This window comes from Lacerta agilis, chromosome 17, assembly GCF_009819535.1.
Source record: "Lacerta agilis isolate rLacAgi1 chromosome 17, rLacAgi1.pri, whole genome shotgun sequence".
In the NCBI taxonomy this organism is placed as follows: Eukaryota; Metazoa; Chordata; class Lepidosauria; order Squamata; family Lacertidae; genus Lacerta; species Lacerta agilis.
Window position 1 is genome coordinate 27,575,085 of NC_046328.1, and position 20,204 is coordinate 27,595,288.

A 20,204-nucleotide genomic window follows, 5' to 3' on the forward strand; every position below is an offset into this window, starting at 1 on the left:
AGGGGGCGTGAGAGGCTCCTCAGAGCATATCCTCCCTCTCCACAACTGTCTTGAAAGTCTTTGTAGAACAGGGGTCAGGAAACTTTCTCAGCAGGGGGCTGGTCCACTGTCCCTCAGACCTTGTGGGGGACCGGACTATTTTTTTTGGGGAGGGGGGGAATGAACTAATTCCTATGCCCCACAAATAACCCAGAGATGCATTTTAAATAAAAGGACACATTCTACTCATGTAAAAACACCAGGCAGGCCCCACAAATAACCCAGAGATGCATTTCAAATAAAAGGACACATTCTACCTATGTAAAAACACACTGATTCCCAGACTGTCCGAGGGCTGGATTTAGAAGGCGATTTGGCCGCATCTGGCCCCCGGGCCTTAGTTTGGGGATCCCTGTTGTAGAACCATGAGTTAGGAAGAAACCAAACATGCTCTCTGTTGTAGGCGAAAGGTCGTTTTTTTAAAAAATTAAACATTTGGTGCCTAAAAATGCAAGATCTGCAGATTTACTGATTATTTACTTATTACATATATATATCACCTTTATCTTCCAAGGATCTCAAGGTGGTATACATGGTTCTCCCCATTTCATCCACACAACAATCCTGTGAGGTAGGTTAGGCAAAGATAATGGTGACTGCCCAAGGTTCGTGGCTGAGTGAGTATATCCCAACAAGGCTTGTTGTTATTCTTTAGTCATTTAGTCGTGTCCGACTCTTCGTGACCCCACGGACCAGAGCGCGCCAGGCACTCCTGTCTTCCACTGCCCCCCACAGTTTGGTCAAACTCATGTTAGTAGAAACAAAATAAAATAAAAAATTCCTTCCAGTAGCACCTTAGAGACCAACTAAGTTTGTTCTTGGTATGAGCTTTTGGGTGCATGCACACTTCTTCAGATGTTAGTAGCTTACTCTAAGCTTACTCTAAGCTCTAAGTTTACTCTAAGCTAAATTGCAAGATGAGACTAAATGGGGAGAAAAAGAGATAAAGCGAAGTCTCTTGTCATCCTCCTGCCAAGGTAAGAGTGAGGAGATCTCCATCTCTAAGACAAAAGGACCACACAGAGACTTTAAAGAAAGTCCACAACAGAGATCTGATGTGAAGAAGTTCTCCTTAGATGTGGTGTTCAGGCGTAAATGAATTTGCTAAGCTGGAAAAAGGATTTTGGACCTCAGAAAACAAACTAAGAAACAAACCCTGAAGTCCGCCAGGGAAGTTGCCTTGCCCCTGAGCTATGGCCCTTCCCGTCCCACAAAACCTGGCTAAGAAAACTGTCCAAAAAGGGTCTTATAATCCAAGGGTTGTTAGGAATGGTTTTGAGCTGGAAGGAGTTAAAAAGAGAAGCCAGTGCTAGTTGAGATAGTTTTGAAAGTGGGGGGAGAGGAACAGTTTTGTCAATACATTGGGGAAATCCCTAGGAAGTAAACAACAGGGAACTTAGCCTGCCCAGGTCAGTTCAGATATAAATGCCAAGAAGGTCTGCAAAATTTCACAATAGCAGGTGGACTTTGCTGAGAACAGAAGTTGCCAATAGAAATCGAAAGCAGATTCTGGGGCCACTTTGACCAGTTTGTTCCGCGTCCAGCCAGAATGGAGATCCTTCATCCCTCTCTCGTCATCCTGGCCTGCCTTTTAGGGTCTCTGGCAGAGGAAGGTGAGTGCCCTGTGGAGCTGTACAGTTGAAATGGCTGTAGCTCTGCACCAGAGCTAAACAGCTGGATCATCTGCTGCGGAACCATCAAGGCAGGGCTTGGGGGAAATCCTGGACGGCTCCAATCGGTTCTGCAGCAATAGAACTGCTAGCGCATTGGAGGGACAGGTGGGGCTCTTGAACCTGGGAAGGGAGCCCATGTAGGACAAGGAAAATGCTGATCCAAAACCTCCAGTGCCTTGCAGGATATCTTCGGGAGAATAAAAGGAGTGGAGTCCCTTAGGCGGTTGGACAGCACCTTGTATGCCTTCTTCCAGCCACTCCTGTTGCCAAGCTGGTGCCAAGTGTATTGCTCTGCTTTCCTTTGGACCATATCGGTGAGGCCGAGAGAGGGGGTCTTGTCATCTGGGCAGCCCAGGACCTCCATACACACTGCCTAGGCTTGCCGCCCTCACTTTGGTGCAGCTAACGCACGGTTTGACTTCCCCCACTGGAGGTAAACTCCATTGTCTCTCAAGACCAGGGGCAGAGGCGTAGCAAGCCCGGGTGGTACCTGGTGCAGAATGTTTTTTGTCAACCCCCCCCCTCCACGCCTCTAGGGAGCCACAGCTCCCATCCATCCCCCTCCCTCCCTCCCCGGGTCACTGTAAAGCAGCAAAGCAGGAGCCGCTTACAGCGAGCCAGGGTGGGAGGGAGGCTGGGAGGGGCGGGATCCTCATAGCTGTGTTTACTCCCAGCTAGGGCTCCTATACTCCCAGAATTTCCCGGACATCACTGGGATTCGTCCGTCAAAAATGGCATCCGAGCAGAATTTTGGAAAAATAGCTTGAAATGTCCAGGGGGAAACCCAGGCATATGGCAGCCCATATTGGAAGTGTTGATTTGCGAATCTCCTAAAAAAATAAAATAAAAAGGGGGGGGAGAGCTTTAAATAGCTCAACAACTTTGTTCAGCCACACCTCCCCCCCCAAAAGTCTGGATTTTTACTTTCTGAAATAGGGCAGCCCTACTCCGTCCCTGCCCCCTCCCCGTCTGCTTCCTGAGGCAGCCGCCTCATTGTGCCTCATCATAGGGCCAGCCCTGCAGAACAACAAGCCCCATAAAAGTGAAGGCGTATCATCGTATGACCTAGCCTTCTTGCTGGTACAGTCATACTTGGTTCCTGAACGGCTTAGTTGCTGAACATATCGTCTCCCAAGCGCCGCAAACACGGAAGTAAGTGTTCCGGTTTGCAGACGTTTTTTGGAAGCCAAACGTCCGACGCGGCTTCTGCTTGAGTGTCTCACTGTCGAACAGTGAGAGCTGTTTGACAGTGGAATTTGCTGCCAAGGAGTGTGGTGGAGTCTCCTTCTTTGGAGGTCTTTAAGCAGAGGCTTGACAGCCATCTGTCAGGAATGCTCTGATGGTGTTTCCTGCTTGGCAGGGGGTTGGACTAGATGGCCCTTGTGGTCTCTTCCAACTCTAGGATTCTATGATTTACATGTTATTTTATGTTGTGAATGAACCGCCCCAGTATAGAAATTTAATGAATAATAATTACAACATACCCTTCAACATTTCTCCAGTGAAAACAGGGATGTTCTATTCCATAATAATAATAATAATAATAATAATAATAATAATAATAATTTTATTATTTATACCCTCCCATCTGACTGGGTTGCCCCAGTCACTCTGGATGGCTTCCATCATATATATATATATATAAAACAATAAAACTTCAAACATTAAAAAAAAACTTCCCTATACAGGGCTACCTTCAGATGTCTTTTAAAGATTGTCATAGTTACTTATCTCCATGGCTCAGAGGTTGCATAACTCCATACCCTCCAGCATTTCTCTAATGAAAATAGGGACGTCAGAAGGAAAAGCGGGACATTCCAGGATCAAATCAGAAACCGGGATGGCTTCTGTAAATCCAGGACTGTTCTTGGAAAATAGGGATGCTGAGAGGGTCTGTAACAACAACAACAACAACAACAACAACAACAACAACAACAACAACAACAGGTCTCTAGGGTTGGACCAAAAGTCAGTGGGCTACAGGATATTAAAACAATCTCTCAGACAACGTTCAAGCAACACTTGCATGTAGTTATAGGTGTGAGGGAAAAAACCCTAACTCTCTTCTTTTCCTGCCTCCAGACCTTCAAAAGAAGACATTCATATTCCCAGAGAGTTCAAACACAGCCGCTGTGGTTTTGGATGCCTCGTTCCAGGATCCTTTGACCAGTGTCACCGTCTGCCTGAGAAGCTACACCATGCTGGACCGCGCCCATGCCCTCTTCTCTTACGCCACACCAAAAAGTGACAATGAGCTCCTGATCTACAAACCCAAACCCAACCAATACAACTTTTATGTGGGTGGCACATGGGTGACCTTCAGTGTTCCGGAAAAAATGACCTCCGGACCTCGGTGGGAGCACATCTGTATGAGCTGGGAGTCTGCCACGGGGTTGGTGGAGTGCTGGTTGGACAGGCAGCCTCTCCCCCGAATGGGCATGAAGAAGGGTTACTCTATCAGCCCAAGGGGATCCCTTATCCTGGGGCAAGATCAGGATTCTGTGGGTGGTGGCTTTGATAGCAACCAATCCTTTCTAGGGGAGATCACAGATGTGAACATGTGGGACCGGGTGCTGACCCAAGATGAGATGCTTCTCAGCAGCAATGGCGGCACCCTTGTCAACTGGAGATCCCTGAGCTATCAAATTAAGGAGTATGTCGTAGTTAAGCCTTCCCTGATGACCAGCTACTGAACTAGGGAGCTGTCTTAAATGAAGCCCTTGCCTAAAAAGAAATGGAGTTGTCTTAAAATTATCCAGATTTTCTTCAGGGTGTTTCAGTGGTGACGGTGTTGATCTCAACTCTTTCAGCCTGTAAACAAGTTCCAGGAAATCATACATGCAACTTCTCCTATATAACATTGTCCTTCTAATAAAAAAGATTGCATTTTATTTCCTTTTCCTTTTCCTTTTTAAAAAAATGTTTGTATTGCTGATGAGAGAATGGGACATGTCCAACTGGATGTGGGAATGCTGAGGATACTAGGAGAGGATATATCGATTTAATAGTCTCCTCTCTCACTTGTGCTTGTGAGTCAGCAGCAGAGTGCATTCCCCAATATATAGCAGGAAGCTAGTTGGTAGATTCGTTTGAATCTCTTTACCTAAGCAATCCAATCGGGCTTTGTCCAGATTGGATTTTGTTCCTGGGAAGTCCCCTTTTATCCCTCCTAAATAGAATAAAGACACAACAATCTTATTTATAAGTAGTAAGAAGTTTGCTTGCTTGCACAGTTGGAACTGTGAACTTAGCTTAAGAGTTACAGAAAAGAATGTGGGTTCATCTCACATGGGGATTTGAACCCATGTCCTGAGAGCCAGCAGACAGCAAAATACAACAGTATCAACAGAAGAACAGCAAAAGAGAAAGAATGGCACCAAGAGGAAGATGGCTGCGTGACCAGCCCTTTTTATGGGGTCTCCCAGGGTCCTGCCTGGTCACACGCAGAGGGAGGATGCTCCAGACCAGGTGAGACAGGAAGTCCTCCTGGCTGGAGTAACATCCCCCTGTGTGTCCACTCTGGGCAAACAGGAAGTGTTGTACTTGACTGCTTATGTTACATCCCACACCAGAATGATCCAGGCAGGTTTTTGGGAGGAAAGTTTTGGAGGTGGGGAAGTAGAGTTGTGCGCAAAATGGCCTCTTGGCACCCTCCATCCTATTTTGGAAGCAGATCGCTTTGGGTTGGGTTTTTTTTGGGGGGGGGGGCTTTCACAAAATTTCTCCAAGGGTAGGAGAAATTCCCCAATGTTTTCTCAGGGGTGGCCTCACCTGCAACATTAGCAGCGGTAGCAGCACAGCTACCTTCTGGACTGGAGAAAGGGAATAAAATAACTGTTTCCAAAGATGCATAAAATTGCTTTTACCTTGGCGAGGATATTTAGTAATTTTATAGATCTGTGTCAAATGGGAACTTCACAGCCAGAACATTTTGACAGTAAGAGAACTTTAACAATATTAACAATTAAGTAGAGCAGTGGTGGGGAACTTTTCTGGCTCCTCCCAGGCCAACATTGACAGTAGGTTAGTTTTTCTGTACACACTCACAAGCCGTTCTGTCTTGGATCCAAGCAAGTAAAAGACACCATCACACTTCAAGGACTCATTCTGGCCAAGCAAAGACACTCAAGGGGGGGTGCAGAGCATATTGCAGATATTAATATTGTGCAGCTTGAAGCAGTAGGGTGAATAAAAACTCTTGGAATAAAAATTGTCCAGACCCATCAGTATAATTCGTAAGCTTTACTCGAACTTTCTTCAAACAGACTTAAAACAGTAATGAGACATCCAAGTGGTTGCATAATTTACATGCTTGTCCAAGCATAGGTTCAGCTTCTTTAAAATATAATGCAACTCCAAACCGACCATAAATCAAAGGTCTTCCTCTCCACACAGACTCCATTAAAGTCTGGAGCTGTTTTCTCCCCAGGAGAGACCTGATTAGTACATATTTCTACTTTGGTGGTTTTCGGACCCACACAAAATTGTGATTTGCAGCCCTCCCATATATGTCTCTCATTACCAGAGAATTGAAAGGGTTGGGGATTCAGTTCCTTACAACAGACCACCAGTCCTCAGAGTGCTTTACTCCCATTCCAGAATATTCCACGTCTCGTGCTAAGCCTACAGATGACCCCCCCCCCTTTTTTTTGAAGTAGCAAAGAAGACAATGCACAGTGTGATGTCAAGCTCCTGGCTCAGGTGGTGGCCACTGGGGGAATTTCCAGGCACCCAGCAGCGTTCCAGAGGGCTTTAAACAGAAGAAACACAGCTTTGTTTCAGGTAACAGGCACCCTTTGTTTCCAAAAAGAGACATTGTTTTGGCCAAGGAGAGCTCTGACAGCGTGGAATCTTGTTCAGACCACATGTTTCCCCATTGCCAAATCATGGCTCTGAGACCAGGAGAGGACTTGAACTTCCTCCCCTCTGCTTTTGTCCTTCAGTAGAGTTTTGTCTCCAACACAACTGAAGACCAAACAACCTAAAACTGATTAATTTAGTCTAGGAATGTTGGAAGAAATTCGATTTCATTCCCCTTTAAAGGCAAAAGCAATGTATGCAGCGCTTTCCAAAGCAATACACGAACTGAAACGCAGTTTCTGAAATTTGCAATGCCGTGTCTACAGCCAAGTAATGTGTACAAGAATGCACACCCTTGGATAGGAGTGGGCATAAACATGTGTGTATTAGTAAATCACTTACAAAAATGCATTATATTTGAAAAAATTGCTGTGCAGAACATTGTATGTTACCCAAAATCTTATATAAATGATGGGAAATGGAAATGGACAGATTTGCCCCTCCCCAACACCTCCACACTGATAAGCAAGAGGCATCATCATAGGATACATTCTAGCCAGGTGGGAGACCAGGACAGGGACTGTGAGAATATTAAAGTAATTAACAGGGAAAAAATATCAAATGAAGCAGAACAGCAGTGTGCACACTGCCAAGTCACCAGAGATCTCTGTTTCTCAAAGAATGGCGTATTTTTGCAATGGAATTTCCCCTAACATAATGCATTCCTGTGTTTATTTATTTTTAACTAATAAATGCATTTACATGCAGACTTTACCCTAGAGCAGGTGTGGGGAAACTTTGGCCCTTCGCTTGTTTCTGAACTACAATTCCCATTATCCCTAGCAAATATGGCCAATGGCTAGGCATGATGGGAGCCATAGTTCAGCAACATCTGTAGGGCCAAAGGTTCTCCACACATGCCTTAGTAGTACCGGTACACGCCACACAGGACATGGCAGGATAACTGCATTGGAAAATTCAGAGTACAAATTTCAAAGGATGTCTGGGTTTGGGTTCGCATATAGTTTAGGAAAGCAGAAATTAATTATGTCTTTAAATGTGAACTGAATTGGATTTCTGTCCCTTCGCTAAGTTGGAGGGTGAATGTAGGGAGCCTCCCGCAGTCTTGGAGGCTTCCTGCACATTTTGGGTTTTCCAGAGAAGCAAAGCCACCTGGTTTGCTCAGAAGGAAGGTGTTAAACCAAGCAAAGGTCTGGTGAAGGCTAAGAAACTTGCCTGGGGAGAATCTGAGGGCCAGATAGAGATTCCTGGAGGCCCACATCTTGTCCTTGGGCCTGAGACTTCCCACTCCTGCCCTAGCGTCAAAAGGGCAGAACATCAACATGAAAGCACAGAAGTAAATGCCAGAGGTGCTCTTGTGGATTAAGGGGACAGTAATCTTGATTGTTCTGTAAGATTATGCCTATGATAGGAAATACACTTTAATAAACTTGCCTCTAATCTTTTCAGCAGCCTTGGCAGGCATAAAAAGCCACCTGAGAAGCAACATTTACCAGAATGGGATAACAGGCAACTGACCTTCTGGACATGTGCTTCTTAAGAACAGGTGCCAGGTAGAAATCAGCAGCCAAGAAGATGGAGTCCCAAGGAGGTTGCCAACACACACCCTGGAAGGAGACATGACAGACAAGTTATAGTGGTCCTATTAAACATATCACTTGTGCTCATATTTAACATAGCAGATAGAAGATCTGCCAAAAACCCCACCTAATTGTGTAACTATGGAGGGTTTGAATTAACACCTAAGAGGGCATATGAAAAGCCGTGTTCCATTGCTCACCAGCCAAGAACAATGGGGAAATTCTTCCTCCTTGCTCACAGCACCTTGGGTAGGCGAAGCCAATATGTTCACCCAGACCCATCGACCAGGATTCACCAAGATGCACATGCCAGGCCCGAAGGACCCCCTAAGCTGAAGGCTGTAGAAGGTGACAGGTTCAAGGCTCAACACCTGTAAAAAGCTGGAGAAAACAAATTTCAACATTTTGTGCCAAATAGCTCACAACATATGGGAAATGATATAACAATTCAACAAACAGATTCACAAACAATCACACCATATTGATAATAAAAAATGCATCCTTGTATCCATTAAAAAGCTGAAAGTGTCCCCCCCCATTTTTTCAAGCAAAGAACTGTATTGTCGGAATACGTTTCACGGATCCGCCATGGATTCACATTTATTTGGTTATTTTATGAGTTTTTCAAGGTCTACTTTTGGTGTAATTGCGCGCAAAAGCGAAAGTGAAAGCATGAATGAATAGTGTGGTTCACTTATGAGATTAATCCGCCTTTATTTTATAGTTCCGGTTATGTTCAAAGTTGTTAATGAGCGTTAAACTTGCTTCCCGCCTTTTTGGAGGGCAGCAACAGTGATTTTATTGGTTGAGGCATTGATGATGATGTCACGTTTGTTCCCTAATAAAAGGCAGAGGCACCCCGCTTAGGCACGTTCGTTCGTTCGTGCATTCTTTCCGTTTCGTTTTAGTTGGGTTTTAGTTGAAGTCAAGTTTAGTTTTAAGGGATTAGGAGCGGGCTGGACGGGTTGGATGGGTTTTTCTTTAGTTAGAGTTAGATCGCGGAAGATTATTCGGTTTTAGTTTTAGATAGGTTCTTTTAGGTTAGCCTAGGGTTAGGCCCGCGGAAGATATTTCGGTTTTAGTTTATTTAGTTAGCCTCGCGGAAGATTGGGCGCGCAGGGTCTTTAAGCTTAGGAGAACTTAGCTTAGGGGACGAGCCTACGCGGGTTCTGCCGAAGCCACTAAAGATACAACCGGTGTCTGTCTTCCTTTGGGGTTAAAGGGGGGAGTAAAGTAAAATTTTTAATTTCTTTAATTTGGTCCGCCTATTCAGAGTCAGGGTATATATTTTATTTCACGAGGCAACTTTTCTTTAAAGAAGGCAATTAGGAACTCACACACCACCAGAGTCTTCAATTGGCTTACTCATCATCCTTCAGACTGTGAGGCTTGGCCGGCGACCGTGCTCAAAAGCACGCGGAACGCTGGCCGCTTTCCCCGCAACTGGTACCTCGTGCATAACCAGTCCAAGGCCGTGCACGAGGAGCTCCAGCACCCAAACCCCGACACTGTATCACAAAATTCTGAGAGTTCAGATACATTATTTCATTCAATGTGATTTCTCAACGTTGAGCTATGAGAAAGACATTTTGAATTTTGCAGAAAACCTACTTTCTACCTGTAAATTCTGTATCCCACAAGGTTGTCTGGAAAGCCTCCCGGCATCTGTGTGGGCTAAGAGGGATCATTTTCATACTGGCAGGGTTTTGCTTTCTTAAAAACCCAGCTTGCAACTGATACCGCATTTGGGATGGGAAAAATATTTCCATCTATTTCATGGATTATCCCCCCACAAATCCCTTGCTGTGCACCTATAAATACCAGAGAGAGACTCTCCAGTAGCTCCAAATTGGGGATCAGCTTCAACCAGAGAGGAAGTCTCCAAGGCAGATCTGACCATTTCGGAGATCCATTTCATCCTCCCTCCAGGCCCCTCCCACTGTGCAGCCAGCAGCATGGAGATCTTCCATCCCTTTCTCCTCATCCTTGCTGGCCTGCTGGGATCTCTTGCCCAGGAAGGTGGGTGCCGTGCCGAGCTGTAAAAGCAACCCAAGGGCGTGAACTGGAAGGCTGGGGCACATTCGTGAAAGTGGCTTTAGAGAAGATAAGACAAATTCATGGCGTAGGATGGGTCTATCAAGGGTTATTAGGCATCACATATGGGAACGAAATATTGCAGGAAGGAGTGCAGCTTTTCACAGTTCCAACTCCTTCTTTCCACCCTTTCCACTGTCCCTTAAAAAAAGAAAAAGCCTTTCTGTTTCTGAGATGCTCTGTGTTCTGTTCTGCTTCCATCTGTGATTCAGGTTCTGAGTCTCTCTGTGTTCCCCATAATCTTTTATTGCGTGGAAAGATTACCTGCAAATTCCATCTGCTTCTGTCAAAGGGGGTGGGGTGGGGGAGTGATAGCTGCTTTTATATTCCCCATAATCTTTTATGGGGAATATAAAAGCAGCTATCACTCCCCTCCTCCTTATGACAGAAGCAGATGGAATTTGCAGGTAATCTTTCCATGCAATACTTTCTACTATTTGAATATAGATATTTCTCCCCCCCCCCAAAAAAAAAAACTTGTGCTGTCTCTTAATTGGAATCAGTTTGTCTCCCTTTTCTATGATATTTTCTCAACAGGAGATATTCACACCAGAATAGAAAATCACCACCTACCAACTGTTTTATTTCTTCTTATGACCAAAAAAAGGTCATCACATTCCTAATTAAACTATGGAATTTGCTCCCATGAGAAGTAATGATGACTCCCAGCAGCAGCAGCAGCAGCAGCAGCAGCAGCAGCAGCAGCAGCAGCAGCAGCAGTTTTATTATTTATACCCTGCCCATCTGGCTGGGTTTCCAGGAGGGCTCAAAAAGAGAGTAGATGAATTCATGGAGAATGGCTATTGTCAGGGGCTGGCCTGAGGAGGAATGGTGGGAACCGAGAAGAGGAGGACAGTATAGATTTAGAACAGTGGTTTGCAGAAGGTCATAGTTCAGAGGCTGCAGAAGGAGAGGAGCTGGGAAATACTGGGGGAGCAGCAGGAAGAAGCAGCACCAGGGGAGAGACAGCTAACAGACTCAGCGTCTCTTGAAAGCATTCCTGACCCCCCTCTCCCAGAACCAGGTGTGCCTTGAGGGTAGTAGAACAGAAAGCTCAGAGGCAGAAAGCACAGTGACGTAGAATAGGAGGGACTGAGGGGGTGGGACTTTACTGGGAGCAACATCATTATCTAAGAGAGATCGCATTCCTTCGTCTCTCTCTGTGAATGTTGAATAAACTACTAGGTAAGAACTCCTCTGATTTTTCTGCTTCTTGGCATCCCATCGTGAGAGAGATAGCATTCCCTGAAGCCTTGACAGCTGTCAATGGCTACAAACCCACTGTTGGAGGTAGTCTGCCTTTGAATGCCAGTTGCTGGGAATCACAAGTACAGAGAGTGCCGTTGAGCTCATGACATGCGTGTGAGCTTCCCATTGGTTGGCCACTGCGAGTACATGATGTTGAACTAGATAGACTGGATATGTGGCCAATATCCAGACTTCCTTCAGATGAGGCACATGGAGAAACAGAGCCTAACATGAATAATGGCACCGTCTTGGTGCCATACTAATCCTTGGGGGGGGGGGGGAATGTCTGCTCCTTTTAAACGGTTCTCTTCCTTCACCCCCCCCCCCAGATCTTGAAAGGAAGGTCTTCATATTCCCGGAATCATCAGACACCAGCCACGTGGTTTTGAAGGCCACCTCACAGCAGCCTTTGACCAGCTTCACCATCTGCCTGAGATCTTACACCGACATGACCCGAGCTCACACCCTATTCTCTTACGCAACCAAGACAAGTGACAACGAGATCGTGGTCTTCAAATCCAAAACCAACGAGTACAGCCTTTATGTGGGGACTGCAGATGTGATTTTCTTCTTCCCAGAAAAGCTGGTTTCAGAACCTAGCTGGGAGCAGATCTGTATGAGTTGGGAATCTGACACGGGATTAGTGGAGTTCTGGCTGGATGGGCAACCTTTTCCCCGAAACGGTATGATGAAAGGTCATGTTATAAGTCCAGAGGCATCAATTGTCCTGGGGCAAGATCAGGATTCCTTTGGGGGTGGCTTTGATATCAACCAATCCTTCGTAGGGGAGCTCACAGACGTGTACATGTGGGACCGGGTACTGTCTGGGGACGAAATGTGCCTTGTGTGGGGCAACCATGTTCCTTCCAACCCAATAATTAACTGGAGATCGTTAAATTATGTCATGAGAGGCTACACTGTTCTTAAGCCCTCCCTGTTTTCCAACTGTAGAGCTGAGTAGGCTTTGCAAAGAGACGGATAGTCTTTAAAAAAACACATTATGGGGGTAGACTAAATGATCCTTAGGGTCCCTTCCAACTCTACGATTCTATGCTTCTTTGATTGAAGCCTCCTACAGGGCTTACAGTTAGGATTGTGGTGGTAGTCCTTAAAAAGATCCATACTTTCGCATGGCAATAGACACTGTTAGTTGCATTGATTTCAGTTCTTTCTGCTGGAATGAGGAGTTCTGTGAAACCCACAAGCTGTCATTTCCGTTTATTCCTCCAATAAAAGATTCACTCTTATGCTTGTTGTATTCTTCAGCAGTTTCTGCCTTCAACAACAACCTTCAGTGGGGAGACTTGAGTTTGTTTCTTCCAAAGTCAGGGGTGGGGTGGGGGGAGAGAATCACTTTTAAAGCTGATTCTACCTGATTCACACTTTCCAAAACAATGCATGAACGGTCACACAGCCGTCCTCCAAAATCCACTGCTCTGAACCTTGCAGTGTCATGTCATGTGTACAGCCAACATATGCAGATACTGGGGTGAAGTGTGCATACAAATGTGCATTTTAGCTGAAAATCAGCTTATAAAATGCGTTATTTCTATTAGGGAAAATTCTTTTTGTAAAATTGTGCATATTAGGCAAAATTGCCTAGAAAAGTGTGTCTATTAGGAGAAATTTGCACTAAAATGCTGATACATTTGGGTGATAAACCTTTTTTCTATTACTGTAATAACAACAACAACAACAACAACAACAACAACAATAAAGCAAATGAGTTTGTGAAGAACTGAAGTTAAGATTGGAAAAAGGAGAAAATATGAGAAATCAATACACTATTAGATTTACCCATCTCTAGAGACATGAGGCTGTGATGTTGGGGGCATTTCATTGCTGACTAAACTGGGGGCATTTCATTGCCCTTGTAGTTTGACTTGGAGAAGGGAAACAGCAACTCAACTCATCTTATTTGGCCCCAGCACAGAATGGCTACGCACCTCTACCATAAACCACCTGCCATCATTTTATGTGTTCACAAATATTTGGATAGTAACCTAAAGACTGTGAAACTGGGCCTGCAGGGTTGTCACTCCCCCCCCCCCACCCAAGAAGGGGGAACCAGGTGTTAAATCAACCACACCTTTTATAAAAAGTGTATTTTATTGATTTTCAAGAAACACATTTTAGCTGCTCTTTCACCCCAAACGAAAACCAAGAAAAATGGAGTACAGTCTCCTTGTTTGCATAAAGCAGGCATAGGCACAGAGGCGTAGCAAGCCCAAGTGGTACCTGGTGCGGATTTCTTTTTTTGTCACCCCTCACATCTGCCCACACCCCTTCAAGTCACAGTGAGCATTTTGCATTCCCCAACAATGCTCACTGTTACTTGAAGGGGTGTGCGCGGATGGTACCCCAGGTCTAGGTGGACTGAGTAAAGTAAACACAGCTAATGCTCTTGCAATGCTGTGGTGAGTCTTAAGCCCAAAGCCACTAGATTTGCTCTGGCTTGTGCTTGAGGCTCTACCTGGAGGTGCCACCCCTTGAAGATGGCACCTTTGTGTCCCCTGAGAGGGCAGTGCCCTGGTAAAATGTGCCAGACTGCTGGGTGGAGCCCTGGCTGGGCAGAGCTGTGCTTCTGTGGCTCTTCCCAGCAGGATGGAAAAAGCAAAGTGTGTGTTGTGTAAGCCAGCTGCTGCACTTAGCAACTTGTGAGGTGGGCATGCTGAGAGTCACCCCCTCTCCCCTGGAACCTGGGGTGGCCTGCCCCCCCCCCTGCCCTCTAGCAATGCCCCTGCATAGGCGAACTCAGCCCTCCAGATGTTTTGCGACTACAACTCCCATCATCCCTAGCTAGCAGGACCAGTGGTCAGGGATGATGGGAGTTGTCGTCCCAAAACATCTGGAAGGCCGCGTTTGCCTATGCCTGGCATAAAGCAATTACAAGTATACTGTACATCATGGTATAACACACCTAAATTCTCTGTGTAGCGATTCATGCATCACCAAAGGTTTAATTCATGCATCACCAAAGGTTTAATTCATGCATCACCAAAGGTTTAATTCAGGAAGCCAACTTGCTGGCATAAACCATGTTGCCTCAAGTTTGAAATCAATGCCTTTCTGAAAACGTTCTTGCTTTTGAACTCCTTTGTGAAAAACTTCCCCCTTTGGACTCCTTTGTGAAAAATTGAAAGCAAGGAAACGCCAGTTGCCAGTTCTGAGGTAATCTTTCCAGAAGAGGATTTCCCAAAACATTTCCCTTCATGCCCCTCAAGCGCATATTTGGGACAGAGTTTGAAGCTCTCAGTTGAGAACTGATCTCTTGAAGAGCCTGTTATCTTGACACCCTCTTCGTTCTGCAGTCAGGCAAGATGGAGAAGGCGTTCCTCTCCCTTCTTGTCCTCGTGAGGGTCTTGGGGTCTTTTGGCCAGCAAGGTGGGTGACAACCTCAGCTGCATGTGTGTGTGTGTGTGTGTGTGTGTGTGTGTATAGAATAGGGTTGCCAAGTGTCCACTATTTGAGTGGACAGTCCACCTTTTTCACATTATGTTCACTATTTTTTTCCACAAAATAGTGGACATTATTTTATTCAAAAGCTTTATGATGAAATGATATTTTAATGCATGTTAAAATGTTTGTAAGAAAATATATAATTTAATTTAACACACACACACCCTGCTTGTCCGCTATTTTTTGGAAGCAGACCTGGCAACCCTAGTGTAGAAGTGGGTGGGCGACTTCTTCTGTAGCACAGTCTCGCACACACAAAAACTTTTTCTTAAAAAGGATTTTAGATTTCTGACACAACATCTTCATTCCTTGTTTACTTAAAGGGGTGGGTTGAATCTAGAACAGGAGTTTTTTTTTTTTTTTTTTTTAAAGGAAGAAATCAGTGGCGGTTGATGCTTCCACTGTAAAATTCTGTTGCTTCCACCGTCTTGGAGCCAGGGGCGGAGGAAGCCGCTCGGGCACCTGGGGTGGCGCACCCAGGGGCGGGGGGAGCTGCCCATAGGGGTGGGGCACACAGTGTAGCCTCCAGAGTCTACCTGCCTCTTCCCACTCAGCTGCCCTACAGCTTGGGGGGAGGCAGTGGGGGGGGGACAGGACGGATGACCGTTAGGGCAGTGTGGAGCCTGTGCACACCCAAGCCACCGCGTCTCTCCCAGGAGAGACGCTTGGCTCAGGCGCTAAACTACAGGCCTCACGGTGAGCGCTGCCTGGCATTTTGTCACCCCCCCTCAGTGGTGACACCCGGGGCGGACCGCACCCACTTCCTCTGTCGCGCAGCGTAAATTAATAATGCAGAGTTTTTCAGTGAAAGAATAAGAGCTTTACTGAGTTAAAGTAAACTTCATTAACAACATGGATCTGAAGAAGTGTGCATGCACACAAAAGCTCATACCAAGAACAAACTTAGTTGGTCTCTAAGGTGCTACTGGAAGGAATTTTTTTATTTTATTTTGTTTTGACTATGGTTCCAAACAGTTTGACTGAGATTACGTACCGACTCTGACTAAAATCTTACTGAGAACACAGAGAGAAAATGGCTGCTACATTTAAGGAGAACAAGTCACATGTCAGAGTGACTCAACAGTTAGCAGTTAGGCCTGAATAACTCTAGTAGGCCCGAATGATTGTGCAGTCCTAGCACTTTCCAGCCTGCTGTCCCGCTTCTGCTCTCTTGTGTCTTTGTCACATGACATTCTCCGCCCCTGCTTGGAGCCCCCTTCCTCATGGAGGTGGAGACAAGGAAATGGAGGATTTCTGCAAAGGAGGCATGGCTGCTGCTGCTGCTGCTGACGACACTTGCAAGTTTTGGGGAAACTCTTAGGGAAGGCAGCCCCAAGGCTTGCAGAACCTAGAACAGGTGAGATGCAGAGAGAGACGAGTATCTCAGGCTGCCTTTGATGCGAAGGAAGGCAGAAAGTTTTGATAAGAAAGTTGTGACATTTTCTCTCTTTCTCTGTTTGGGACTATTGCAGATATTAATATTGCAAAGCATAAAGCAATTGGATGCAGAAAAGCTGAATCCTTTTGGAATAAAAACTGCCCAGGCTCATCATTAAGATTCAAAGCTTTACTATCCAGAACTTCTTCAAAAACAGGCACAAAACTATCAACAGCACATTCTAGAAAGTTGTATAAAGCACATGTATATCCAAGCATAGGTTTTTCTTCTTAAATATACAGTGGTACCTCGGGTTAAGAACTTAATTTGTTCTGGAGGTCCGTTCCTAACCTGAAACTGTTCTTAACCTGAGGTACCACTTTAGCCAATGGGGCCTCCCGCTGCCTCCACACCACCGCCACACAATTTCTGTTCTCATCTTGAAGCAAAGTTCTTAACCCGAGGTACTATTTCTGGGTTGGCGGAGTCTGTAACCTGAAGTGTCTGTAACCCGAGGTACCACTGTATAACTTATGATCAAAGCTGAAATCAATGCTTTGCCTCTCCCATAACCTGCACCCAGCCTAAGGCCATGCAGCTCCAGGGAAGACCTCTTATCACATCCTTCTTTCACTGTGCCAGGGAACAAAAGGCAAAGGCGGCTTCCTTTCAAAATTTGCAACTGAACACTTTAAAGTTAAACACTCATGTGAGGGATAATGGTTTAATTTCCTGAACTGGGAATGTTTACTTATGTTGGGTTACTGTGTCTTTTTCACATGGGGGTTTTAAATCTGGCAGAGGCTTTCATGTGATTGGCTGACTGTGAGTCACATGAGAGAGGCATTCCATTCTGTTGTGACTGTTATGCCTGTAACTGTCATTTTTAACTGTTTTTCTACTTCTCTCTCTCTCTCTGAGAGGCTACTCAGGATAATGCTGCGGGCAGTGTGTATGCTGGTGTGATCTCTCTGAAGTGAAACAGAGGAAGATCCCTAAATGTTAATAAGGATTAACATGTACAGGGGTTAGATTGTAAATATATTCTTCTCTGCTACATGTTTATGACAGTAAATTTTTTTTTAAATATAAAGAGTTCTTTACAAAGAAGTTTTCAATCACTCAGAATAGTCATTTAGCTGTAAGCTACTCTGCATATTATGAAAATTTACACACACACACACACAGCAAAGTCTAGCAGAGAACACCAGTAGTTAATTATCAACAGGTTAAAGCTCAGAGAGAGCTTCAGTACAGTAGTACCTCGGCTCCCAAACGCCTTGGGAATCGAACGTTTCAGCTCCCGAGTGATCGAAAACCAGAAGTGAGTGTTCTGGTTTTCGAAGGTTCTTTCCGAAGCCGAATGTCTGATGGGGCTTCCACAGCTTCCAATTGGCTGCAGGAGCTTCCTGCGGCCAATCAGAAGCTACGCTTTTGTTTTCGAATGTTTCGGAAGTCAAACGGAGTTCCGGAACGGATTCTGTTTGCCTTCTGAGGTACGACTGTATGCTTCAAAGGGATTTTTCAATGTGAAACCCTTAGCAACATACATACAGGCATTCTCCATTCCAGTGTGCAATTAAACAATTATATTAAACATGCGGCATCCTTGATTCTCCTCCTCTCACCTCAGGTTCGGGCCTTGCTGGGAAGCAGCTAGTTTTTCCACAGGCATCAAACTCTGCCCACGTGGTTCTGAAGGCCGCCCCAAAGCGGCCCTTGACCAGCTTCACCGTCTGCCTGGTCCACTTCACGGACCTCAACCGCCCCCACACCTTCTTCTCTTACGCCACCCGGGGAAGTTTCAACGAGATCATCCTCCTCAAAGAAAGAGACAACGTGTACGGATTTGCAGTTGGGAATGAAGCGGTGACCTTCACGGACCCGGGAAAAAAATCGCTCGGCAGGGAGATCTTGTGTGCGACTTGGGATTCTGCCACCGGTTTAGCAGAGTTGTGGGTGAATTCGAAGCGGATGCCCCGCAAGGGCCTAAGGAAAGGGTACTCAATAAGTGGGGAGCCGTCGATTGTGCTCGGTCAAGAGCAAGACACTATGGGGGGTGGCTTTGACATAAACGATTGCTTTGTGGGGGAACTCCAGGATGTGAGAATGTGGGACCGGGTGCTCTCCAACGAGGAACTGCATCTCGCTTGCCTCAACCAAGACGTTCCTGGCGACCCCATGTTTGACTGGAAAACAGTCGATTATGAAATCAAGGGTTATGTTATTGTTAACCCCGTGGCCTACTGAGGCAGGGGTTATCTGAAATACAAGATGCTGTTCTAACAAAAGGTCTCTCTGTGTGTGACTTTTCTTTACTTAGCGATTCCTGTGTTGATCTCTGAAGCTTGCTGCAGAATTCTGTTTTTTTGGGTTGTTTTTTTTTTGCGAAATTCAATGAAATGAGAATTTCAAATGATACCTGCATCTTGGTTCCTAAATTGTTCTGTGAAGTGCAGTTAGGGCAATACAAACCAAACCAAATTTCAAAACTCCACCTGAAGTATCCTCTTGGGACGAGAAGGGTGTGCAAGGAGGTTCTAGGGAATTCTTTTCCTGGGAAAGTTTGCGTAACCATTGGCAGGTGGGGGGGCGTTTCTAAAAGAAACTTCACCGAAACAGGAAAAGGTCATAAAAATCAGGTGTAATCTTTTCTGGAGAAAGAAGAATTGACAAGAGGTTCACACTCCTTATATTACCACTGCACCACCTTTGTGGAGATTGTGGAGATTTCGCAGCCCCTGGACTTCTCCTGAGCATGCTGGGCGCCTCATAAATAAGAAGACGTAGGGGGAAGAATGTGAGATGTAATACATAAGTAGCAGTCAAGTACAACATTCCTTGTTTTCCTAGAGTGGACATGCGAGGGAATGTTTGGTCCAGTTAGTTGAAAACTTCCTGTTTCCTCCTGACTGGGACATACTTCCTTTTGCATGTGACTAGAGGTGGGCATGACCTTACCTGCCCAGGTAACAAAAGGGCAAGGCACGCAGCACACTCTCTTCTTCGCTTCTCTTCTCCATCTTGCTTTCGTTGTGTGAACTGCTGTGACTGCCAGTGTGCAGTCACTGGGATTAAACCCCCCCCCCCAAATATGGGGTAGATCCATATGTATATACTTTGTAATTAAGTGTGCCTTCAGGGATCCAACCGTGAACTGATGTGAGTAAACTTCTTTTATATACTTTACACAATATTGTGGCGTCCTTATTCTTTTAAGAGGGATATAAGGGGACTTACCAGGAACCTAATATTGAGAGGCTTAAACAAGCCTGCAACCAGCTATCTGCTATGCTTTTAAAGGGGAATACAGTGGTACCTCGGGTTAAGAACTTATTTCATTCTGGAGGTCCGTTCTTAACCCGAAACTGTTCTTAACCTGAGGTACCACTTTAGCTAATGGGGCCTCCCTCTGCCACCGTGCAGCCACCGCACAATTTCTGTTCTCATCCTGAAGCAAAGTTCATAACCCGAGGTACTATTTCTGAGTTAGCGGAGTCTGTAACCTAAAGCATCTGTAACCTGAGGTACCACTGTATAAACTCTAAGTAAAGTAATTACAGCTGCCAATGCTCCATTATTTTTCTTTTAAGGTGCCCTCAGCTCTGTAGTCAGGCAACAGGGCAGGTGTGAGGTGGACTTTGCCTTTGGTCCCTGAACATGCCCCCCCCCCCAACAACTCTGTGAGGTAGGCCAGGCTCTGAGTGGTTGGTCTGAGGTCACATGGTGAGTTTCATGGCAGAATGGCAATTTTAACCCTGTTCTCCATCCCACATTCTTGAAAATAAGGCCAGGAAGGGAATAACCTCTGGGAGGGAGATGATATTTCTCCATAGGTCTGGGATCCTTTCTCAATGGTCTTGTGTATTGCAGTTGTGAATAGTGCACATTTGAAAGCAGAATGGATGAATA

At 45.5% G+C, this 20,204-nt stretch overlaps 3 protein-coding genes across 3 annotated transcripts; all 3 read left to right on the forward strand.

Moving 5' to 3' along the window:
• Positions 1 to 1,484: 1,484 nt before the first annotated feature.
• Positions 1,485 to 4,603, forward strand: LOC117038835 (serum amyloid P-component-like). Its single transcript, XM_033135781.1, has 2 exons — positions 1,485 to 1,652; positions 3,795 to 4,603. The coding sequence occupies exons 1-2, from the start codon at positions 1,589 to 1,591 to the stop codon at positions 4,403 to 4,405; spliced, it is 675 nt and encodes a 224-aa protein (XP_032991672.1). The 5' UTR covers positions 1,485 to 1,588; the 3' UTR covers positions 4,406 to 4,603.
• A 5,382-nt stretch (positions 4,604 to 9,985) lies between these two features.
• LOC117061822 (serum amyloid P-component-like) lies at positions 9,986 to 12,466 on the forward strand. The gene is made up of 2 exons (XM_033174802.1): positions 9,986 to 10,132; positions 11,785 to 12,466. The coding sequence occupies exons 1-2, from the start codon at positions 10,069 to 10,071 to the stop codon at positions 12,414 to 12,416; spliced, it is 696 nt and encodes a 231-aa protein (XP_033030693.1). The 5' UTR covers positions 9,986 to 10,068; the 3' UTR covers positions 12,417 to 12,466.
• A 2,162-nt stretch (positions 12,467 to 14,628) lies between these two features.
• Positions 14,629 to 18,659, forward strand: LOC117039273 (mucosal pentraxin-like). Its single transcript, XM_033136367.1, has 2 exons — positions 14,629 to 14,839; positions 17,926 to 18,659. The coding sequence occupies exons 1-2, from the start codon at positions 14,776 to 14,778 to the stop codon at positions 18,540 to 18,542; spliced, it is 681 nt and encodes a 226-aa protein (XP_032992258.1). The 5' UTR covers positions 14,629 to 14,775; the 3' UTR covers positions 18,543 to 18,659.
• Positions 18,660 to 20,204: the final 1,545 nt, after the last annotated feature.